Below are 9,934 nucleotides of genomic sequence, written 5' to 3'. Positions count from 1 at the left end.
CTTGTTGTTAAGGAACTGACGGCCTACAACGTAATTATTGGCCGGCCAACCCTTAACATCTCCAAAGCAGTGATCATCCCGTCTCTTATGTTGATTAAATTCGAGAGGGATGATGGCACAGTTGGTTCCTTGAGTAGGAATCAAAAGACGGCGAGAGAGTGTTACCTCTCAGACGTTAAACCAACATTGGTCACAGACGGTCAGGAAAAGGAAATAGTTGAACTTGACGAATGTGATCAAGAGGCACCGGCCTTGAAAGCAGCCGGTAAAAAGAGGAAGGCGGATGTAATGGCATCCGTCAAAGAAAAGACATAGCAATCACTGTCAGGGGAGAGGTCAGACGACCTTCGCCCCCAGCCGGCAGGAGAAATTATTGACATCATCTTAGATGACGGCCGGCCGGACAGAACCGCCAAAGTTGGGACGGTTGCTTTTGACAACTTGGGAACCAACTTGCTCCAATTGCTGAGAGAATTCAAAGATGTGTTTGCCTTTGAAGTAGAATAAATTTCGGGTGTAAGCCCGGATCTTGCTGTTCATAAACTCACTGTGGATCCTAAGAAGAAGCCGGTTAGGCAAAAGAAGAGGAACCATGGCGAAGAAAGATCTCAGGCGGCAGCAACCGAGGTCAAGAAGCTCTTAGATGCCGGGTTCATTCGGCAATGCTACTACCCGGATTGGGTAGCCAATGTTGTCCTCGTGAAGAAACCGAATGGCAACTGGCGGATGTGTGTAGATTACGCGGACTTAAACAGAGCTTGTCCGAAAGATAGCTACCCACTTCCAAAGATCGACCATTTGGTAGACTCTATAGCCGGTCATGCTCTAATGAGTTTCATGGATGCTTATTCTGGCTTCCATCAGATACCCTTGTGGAAGAAAGACCGAGAAAAGACGGCTTTCGTCACAGATCAGGGTTTATACTGTTACGCGGTGATGCCGTTTGGGTTGAAAAATGCGCCTGCCACCTTCCAACGAATGATAAACTCGGTCTTTTATGATCAGATTGGGAGAAATGTAGAGGTGTACATTGATGACATGATAGTCAAATCCAAGTAGCAGTCGAATCATCTATCTGACCTCCGAGAAACCTTCACCACCCTTAAGCGGCACAAGGTCAAGCTTAATAAAAATAAGTGCATCTTTGGTGTTGAGTCTGGGAAGTTTCTCGGATTTTTGATTGACCAGAGAGGTATAGAGGTTAATCCGGACAAGGAACAGGCGGTAATTGACATGCAGTCGCCTCGTACCGTCAGAGAGGCTCAAAAACTTACCGGTTGTCTGGCGGCATTGGGGAGATTCCTCAGCCGGTCAGGTGACAAGTGCCTTTACTTTTTTCAAGCAATCAAATAGAGGTCCAGATTTGAATGGGGTGAAGAGGCTGAGGCGGCATTCCAGAGGCTGAAGCAACACTTGCATTCTTTGCCAAGATTAGTGAGTCCCCTACCCCAAGAGGCTCTCTATATGTACCTAGCCGTCTCGGATCATTCCCTAAGTACCGTTCTCCTTGCTGAGAGAGACGGCAAACAACTCCCGGTTTATTTCATAAGCTACGTTCTCCGAAATGCTGAACTTTGATATCCCATGATTGAAAAATTTGGTATGGCTTTATAAAAAGCGGTCAAATGGTTAAAACCTTATTTCTTGGCTCATCCGGTTACCGTCTACACTGATCAACCGCTCAAACGGCCTATGACCACGTTAGAGTCATCTGGAAGAATGATTAAATGGGCAGCGAAAATCCAAAGTCTGGAGATAACTTTCGAGCCCAGGCAGGCAGTGAAAGGTCAAGCATTTGCTGACTTCATTATCGAAATGACTAGGCCGGTACAGCCGGATAATTCTGATCATGTATGGAAGGTGTATGTAGACGGGAGTTCAACCTTGAATGGTTGTGGGGCAGGCGTAATTTGTAAGGCAGACCACGTTAGCGTAATTTGCTCTACGATTCAAGTTTCAGGCTTCGAATAATGAAGCAGAGTACGAGGCCTTGTTAGCCGGTATCCGCATGTGTAAGGTAGCCGGGGCAAGGAAGGTTGACGCCTGTTCTGATTCTCAGCTAATTGTTAGCCAGTACCATGGTAACTACGAAGCCACCCATCTGGTGATGATTAAATATCTTCAGGCGGTCAAACAAGAGGCTGGGGCATTTGGTGAATTTAATCCAAGTTAAGTGCCAAGGTCTGAGAATAATTAGGCGGATGCACTATCAAAACTGGCATCATCCGCCACTTGCGATACGCCTAGGTCAGTCTTTTGGGAAGTCATGGAAAAGAAAAGCATTGAACATGATCCCATTGGAGTTCTAGATCGAAGCTCTACTTGGATGGACCCCATCCGGGACTACTTGGTAGACGACACTCTGCCGGATGTCTCCTCAAAAGCGGTCTAAAGAGACGAGCATTAAGTTTCGTCATGCACAAGGGTGAACTCTTTCGAAAGGGGTACCTACAGCCGTTATTCAAGTGTGTAACCCCAGAAAGGGGAAAGGAAGTGCTAGAAGACCTACATGTCGGTTTCTGTGGATCACACATAGGCGGCAGAACTCTCACAAAGAGATCTGGTTAAGAGATGTGACAAGTGCCGGAGATTTGGCCGGCTTATCCGTCAGCCGGCTACCGATTTGATGGCTATCTTCAGCCCTATCCCATTTGCCAAATGGGGCATGGATATTTTGGGACTGTATACGCCAACCTCAGGCGGCCGTAGATACATTTTGGTGGCTGTTGATTACTTTATAAAGTGGGTTGAGGCAGAGGCGGTAAAGGGCATCAAAACTAAGGATGTCATTTCCTTCATCTGGAAGAATGTCATCACCTGGTTCGGTGTTCCTATGTCAATGGTCTTTGATAATGGTCCGCAGTTCAAGACGCCTGTCCTCAAGACTTGGTTGCAAGACCAAGGAATTTCACATTATTTTGCATCCGTAGGCCGTCCTCAAGCAAACGGTCAGGTGGAAGCTTTTAACAAGCTCATCTCAGGAGGCATAAAGAAAAAGATCGAAAAAGCAGGCGGTCTTTGGGCGGAAGAGTTGACTCATGTTCTTTGGTCAATCAGAACAACAGAGAAGGGGTCAACCGGCGAAACCCCATTTCTCATGGCATACGGCACAGAGGCTGTCCTTCCTATTGAGTTATATGAACCAACACTTCGAATCATGCTTTATGATGAAGAAGCAAATTGGGAGGCCATGCGTCTGGCTTTGGATACACTCCCTGAAAGAAGGGGTAATGCCGCATTACGTCATGAAATCTACCGTCTGAGAATGACGAGAGCCTACAACAAAAGGATGCGCAAAAGTCCTCTTAAAGTAGGAGATTTTGTACTACGTAAGCTTAAGGCAACCGGTAGGGCGAACGAACAAGGGAAGTGAACTCCCAATTGGGAAGGACCCTATCGGATTTTTGAAGAAGTTAGAAATGGTACCTACCGCCTGGAAACCCCAGACGGAATGCAGCTACCTTGCACCTGGAACGTAGATAACTTAAAAAGTACTACTTCTAAGGAATTTGTAATTTTTGTAAATAGTATTGAAATTTGAAGCATATAATTTCTATTCATTTAATTGTATTAGCACCCTTCGAGTGCAAAAACACATACAGAAGAACATTTATTAAACCACTGCTCCAAAAAGAGCAGTCATCCGGTGACTCCCGTTCGAGTGAAATCACCGAAGAGAACAGCTCCCTTCAGGGTGGTACATTGTTCTGGCGATCGTAAACTCAACCGGCATTTATTGACACATTATTGAAAGTACACAGCCATTCGAAATGATCCATTGTAATTGGGATTTGGCCGGCATAGATCCAAAAGTGGTCCATCCGGAAAAATCCAAATCCTAGTTAAAACGCCAACCGGCTTTAGCAACAAAGCACTACAGGCGGTTAGTTATTCCGGATGAACACTTGTTTAAAAGAACAATGTTACTCCTCTTTGTATGAAAACTCCTGCTGTGTTAAAAACAACAACAGATTTTGAAATATATATACATGGGCTTAAAACAACCGGTCTATATCCAAAATATATGAAGACGACTTTTAGTACCCATCCAGCTGACTTTGAAACAACTGCTTGTTTACCGTTGGAATAAACAGTCATCCGTTTCACGGGCATTTTATTGTATCAGCCGGTATGTTTAAGGTCAAAGATCGTTACCCATCCGGCTGTCTTTAAAACAGCTACTTATTTACCGTTGGAGTAAACAGTCATCCGTTTCAGGGGCATTTTATTGTATCAGCCGGTATGTTGAAGGTCAAAGATCGTTACCCATCCGGCTGTCTTTGAAACGACTGCTTGTTTACTGTTGGGGTAAACAGTCATCCGTTTCAGGGGCATTTTATTGTATCAGCCGGTATGTTGAAGATCAAAGATCTTTACCCATCCGACTGTCTTTGAAACGACTCCTTGTTTACCTTTGGAGTAAACAGTCATCCGTTCAGGGGCATTTTATTGTATCAGCCGGTATATTGTAGATAGGTACTTGTAAATTTTTTTTTTCAATTGTAGATATGTAATTGAAATTTGCAAGTAAATAGCAAAACCGACTGAGTCGGTAAATATATTAGAAGAAATGTTAATCGGACCCATGTTCGGGAAAATTACAGAAACATACACGGCTCGCAGGCCGGTTAAAAAAGAAGATTGTTTATGGTTGTTGTTGTTGCTGCTGAGGTTGCTGTTGCTCCGACTGCTGAGTTTGCTCAGTTGGAACTTCAGTCGACTACGCCACAATTGTTTCAGGCTGGATTTCAGTCTGGGTCTCCTGATTTACCTCATCTGGTTAACTCTCCGTATTCCGTTCGACCCACTCCTTAAAAGGGGGAGGAGGGTTAGAACCAAGTACCTTAGCCTCATAAACTTCAGAGTTATACAGGTATCGGAGGTTGAAGTATTCGAACTCATAGTCCTGATGAATGAGACTCCAAGCCAGCTTCATGCGCTCCTCGCAGTCGGCCTCGTTCTCTTCAATCAGGCGGACTTGTTCCTTCTCCAGCTCTTCTTTATGAGCCGCCTGATTTGAAGCAATCTCATCCTTCAGCCGGCTGTTCTCCCGGCGGAGGTCAGCATTCTCTTTGTCGGCTCCTTCCAGAGCCTTGAGATCAGGCTTAAGGTTGTTGACCTTTTGTTCAAGCTCATCTGCTCTCTTTTTAGCCGATCCCCAGCCGTGACAGCTCCCTTCAGCAATTCCTCCTGTTCCAACTCCCTCCGTTTAGTTTCCATGTCATATTTAATAGCATTGAATTGGGAAACTTCGATCAGCTAAGATGTGCAATTCTGAGCGTCCCTTACCTCCTCTTGCTTTTGGCGCAAAGGGACTCGCAGCCTATCAACTCTCAGCATCCCCTGTCACATTAGCTGGAAAAAGTGTTAGAAATTAAAAGATTATTACTCTTCCGATAAATATGGAGCATTGCACAAGCATAGGTCATCCGGTCATTACCTCAGCTAGAAGGGAGTTGATGCGGTCGAGGTTCACTTGGTGCATAGCCGGCACCGCCGCCTTCTCAGAGCGGGTCAGAGTCTTGATCCTTCTCTGAGCATATTGATTGTAATTGGGCCAGCTGGAGGTTGCATCTGCAATTATAGAGTTATCTATAAGATGCTGGGCATACGCTCCGCCTATATTCTGGCAGCATCTAGAAGAATCCCCGGATTGGCTTGCTTGGGTTTTGACTCTCATATGCCCAAGCGGCCAGTGGGGATCAAAGGCAGAGGTTTTCCCTTTTTCGGACTGTGGGGTCAAAGCCCCCCCAGCCGCATTTGAGTCTGTACCTGTCTGAGTACGAGAAGCCGGCCTTAATTCCTCCACTACCATTTCGAATTGGGGAATGGATTGCAGGCTCTTTCCCGCAGTAGTAGGCGTGTCAGTGTCAAGAGTTTTCTTCGAAGCAGAAGCAGGCGGGGCGGGAGCAGCCACCCTTGGTGTTTTAGAAGCCGACTGAGGTATGTTTCCAGCCGGTCTTTTGTGCATGCTCGCTAAAGAGCGAGGCATGACTTGGCTCCCAGCCTGAAATCAGTCAAACACATTACAACCGGTGAGATATCATCTACTTCAAGTATATCACATCCGGCAAAAAAAAAAAAAAAAAAAAAAAAGCAAAGGAAGGATACCCCAGCATTTTTGGCGGCCAGCGCCGCCTTCTTCTCTTCAATCTGCTTCTTCCTTAGAAGAAGAGCAGAAGTAGCGGGTGTCTTATCTAGAGGCACCATTTCTTTAGCAACTTCTGCAAAAAGACAAAAGGACAAGGTTAGCGTTCTGATAGGCATACACAGGCGTCAAATACCGGGTGACTCAGCAACCTACCCTTAGTAAACATTGTACTAAGATTACAGAGAGACAGGAAAGCCTCATCCTTAAACCATTCCGGATGGGGAACCCAGAATTTGGGAACAATAATTTCGCTCCCATCATCCATCCGGGAGGTCGTCTTAAGAAAGAGACCTCTCTCCATTATTTAATCCCATGCCGCAGCCGGTACTTTTGGGAGAGCGCATTTTCTACCGAGCAAAGCCGGATGCTTATTATATCTGCGCAGCCGGCGGTTAAGTTGTGGAGTTGGGGAAGAAACAACATAAAATTTGCTCTTCCAATTGCTCCATTTGGACGGCTTGTCCAAAGTCATCATATACTCCGGGTGGGTTGTTAAAGTATACCATGCATTCCAACCACCCGGCGCCCGGCTGAGATAATGCATATGTGCGAATGCCTCTCATCTAGGCTTAACCTCCTGCAACTCGCAGGCGTCAATATATCTCAATATGTTGACCCATGAGTTAGGGGTCAACTGCCATACACCCAAGTCATACCCCCTTAGTATGGCCTTAATGCAATGATGAAGGGGGAACCGGAGGCCGGCTGTGAATGCCGCCTCGTAGCAGCCGAAGTAGTTGTCGGCATTGTCTAAATCGTTGGTCCAAACGACGCTTGCCGCTACAGGCGGTACAACCACTTCCTAGTCCTTCCCTACCGGCTTCTTTTTCAAAAAAGCAGGGAGCGTTGCGTTTAAAGTAACCACATCCCTGGCGGACAGAGTCATGTCGGTAGGGTCCCCTGCAGCCGGCCACTTATAGGCTTCCTCATCAATAGGGGCAGCCGCTTCAGGAGACTTTTCATCAGAGCCGGACTCCTCGTCAGCTGAAAATGGCTTGAAGTCACCTCAAGCGGACAACTCCACGAATGTGTTTAAAGCTGAAAGACAAGAGCACAAGTAAGCCGGTCTGTCATGAACTCATTCAAAAGCACCAAAGACGGCATATACCGCCTACGGTTGTGTAAAAAATGGCTAGATAAAAAACCATAGCCGATATAGATGCCGGTTGTAGGTGCTGCAAAGACTATTAAGGTCACTCAATGATACCCCAGACGGTTAAACATCGGATGAGAGTATAGTGGAACCTATTTCAAAAAAAAAAGAAGAAAAAAGCCTGCTCAAACAGGTCCCAGACGGTGAATATCCGGATGGGGTACATTGGTTACAATTAGAAAAAGCTTTGAAAAACTACTAAGGTGGGTGCTCCGGCTAAGGTAGTTCAGCTACTAAAAGGCCATGAAAAGCAAAGGATGGTGACCCAAGCAGTATTTCACCGGATGGGGGTGCTTTGAATGCCTGGTTATTTAAAGGATAAGAAGTCTATTTGGGAATGGGTCAGAGACCCCCCAGGCGGCTTTCAAACCGGATATATATATTTTGATTGAATGGTATCCCAACCGGTATTTTACCGGTTGAGTCGGCTTTCAGAAACAGCAAATGAACAGGGCCCTAGGCGGTGTTATACCGGATGGAGGTGTTTAGAATGCATGGTATTTAAAGGTTGAAGACCCCTTAGACGGAGCTATGCCGATTGAGGGAGTGAATTCAGTACTGGGAAATGGGTTAAAGACCCCTCAGGCAGCATGCTACCCGGATGGGAAATCATTCAAGATCCTTAAAATCAGAAGTTAAAAGTAAAGAGAAGGGACAGCCGGTACCTTGCTGAAATTGAGGAAAGTACGCTCAATCGGAAGTCGGATGTCAAGTTTCTAGAAAGCCGGATGCAAGAAAATCTTGAAAGTAGCAGCCGGTATCAGAGCTCTCTCTCAGAATTTTTTTGAAAAATATGTAAAGTATGGAGGAGAGAGAGAATGCCTCTTATTTATAGGAGAGGGGCAGAAGGGCCCTAAAAACTTGAAATTTGAAAAAGGGAGGGAAGAAGACGAATCGTCTCCTCCCATGCGTTTGACACTTGTCACAGGCGACACGTGGACATGCCACGTCACACCTGTGAGGGGCAGATGATTAGGGTAAAAATACCCCTAAGACACGTGGCCCTATAAAGGCTTGCCACGTGTCAAGCTTGCAACGGTAAGCAAGGGCCCAATCCCTTTGCGACACGTGTCATTGTACCCTAATTGAGGTACAGCTCTCCCCTACTATAAATAGTAGGGGCATACCTCATTTATGGAAATCGACAATATTTCCAACAACCAACAAAACACAAAACCCATTGCAAAACGCTCTCCAATCGAGAAGCATTTATTTCTCTTTATACCTTTTTTAAGAAAGATTCTAACTTAATCCTCGGAGGCGGAACTCCTAACCCCCAGCCGGAGTCTCTGTTATTTGTGCAGGTACAGGCGAAGGAAGGAGCATACTAGGAAATTATAACTCTCCCGTAGGACACATAAAAAACCCCCCAAACACCTCGCACTTGTGTGGGCCACAACTAAGTTCATACATTACATGCTAGTCCATACAGGTCATATGGTATCTCGAATGGAACCTCTCAAGTATCTCTTTGAGAAATCCACACTTAATGGACGAATATCAAGATGGATAGTCAACTTAGCTCAATTCGACCTAAGGTTCATGCCCCAAAAGTCTATCAAGGAATCCGAGTCTCTGATTTCTTGGTAGACTTCCCAATTGAAGAATCTACACCGATACAAGAAAATGACTTTCCAGATGAGGAGTTAACGGTCACTGTGGATGATACGTGGACATTATACTTTGATGGTACATCCAACCATAAAGGATGTGGCGTAGGAGTCTTACTAGTATCGCCTAAAGAAGAGCATGTCCTAATCTCTATAAAGCATGACTTCGACGTCACCAACAATGCTGCAGAGTATGAAGCATGTGTGGTAGGCCTCGAAATAGCCTTGGCATTGGGAGTCAAGAAACTTCGAATATTCGGAGATTCATCTATTATCATCAACCAGATTTCCAAAAGATGGATGGTGAGGAGTGAAAGCCTAGATCCATATCAAACCTATTTGGAAACCCTTACTGATCAACTTGAAAAAGTAGAGTACACAAACCTACCAAGAGAAGAAAACCAATTTGCTGATACCTTGGAAAGACTAGCCTCAATGGTTAGAATTCCTAAGGAAATTGAGCAAATGTCTTTGACAATAGAGAAAAGGCATAAGCCTGCTTATATTCAAGCTATTGGGGATGAAGAATAAACCCAAGAAGAGGAGGAAGAACCATGGTATTCAGACACTGACAGGATAAAGTCGTATCACCTGATCAAAAGAATTAACTAAGTCCTCTAACTAAAGCAGATAGGGAAGTAGGGTCAAATCCACAGGGAAACAATGTCTTTTTATTCCTAAATAATTAATATAATCTAAATTATCAACTAACCAATTTATTTTTATGAAGATTAAACTAAGGAAGAATAATAACTAACGTGATTAAGAATAACGAGAATATCAATAAAGCAAAGCCTAGGGTATAGGTTCACCAATAAACAATATTCCAGGGTAAAGCATAACAATCAATTATCAATGCATCAATTAATATGATCATAAAGGGCTTTCGCTACGTATTACAATCATAGAATAAACCAACGGTATTAAATCGCATCTCTCGAATCTTGATTTAACCATTTATAAATTAACCTGCCTATTGAAACTAAGCCTAAACATCAATTCTCATCTGTCGAATCTCGA

The 9,934-nt window shown here is 44.8% G+C and overlaps 1 protein-coding gene across 1 annotated transcript; it reads left to right on the top strand.

Annotated features, from left to right (window-relative positions):
• Nucleotides 1-8,809: 8,809 nt before the first annotated feature.
• Nucleotides 8,810-9,445, top strand: LOC110694379 (uncharacterized protein Mb2253c-like). The gene has a single exon (XM_021871547.1). The coding sequence runs from the start codon at nucleotides 8,810-8,812 to the stop codon at nucleotides 9,443-9,445; it is 636 nt and encodes a 211-aa protein (XP_021727239.1).
• The last annotated feature ends 489 nt before the right edge of the window (nucleotides 9,446-9,934 follow it).

This window comes from Chenopodium quinoa, unplaced genomic scaffold (assembly GCF_001683475.1).
Source record: "Chenopodium quinoa cultivar QQ74 unplaced genomic scaffold, ASM168347v1, whole genome shotgun sequence".
Lineage (NCBI taxonomy): Eukaryota > Viridiplantae > Streptophyta > Magnoliopsida > Caryophyllales > Amaranthaceae > Chenopodium > Chenopodium quinoa.
The sequence above is the reverse complement of the archived record's forward strand: the minus strand, read 5'-3'. Positions and strand labels throughout refer to the sequence as shown.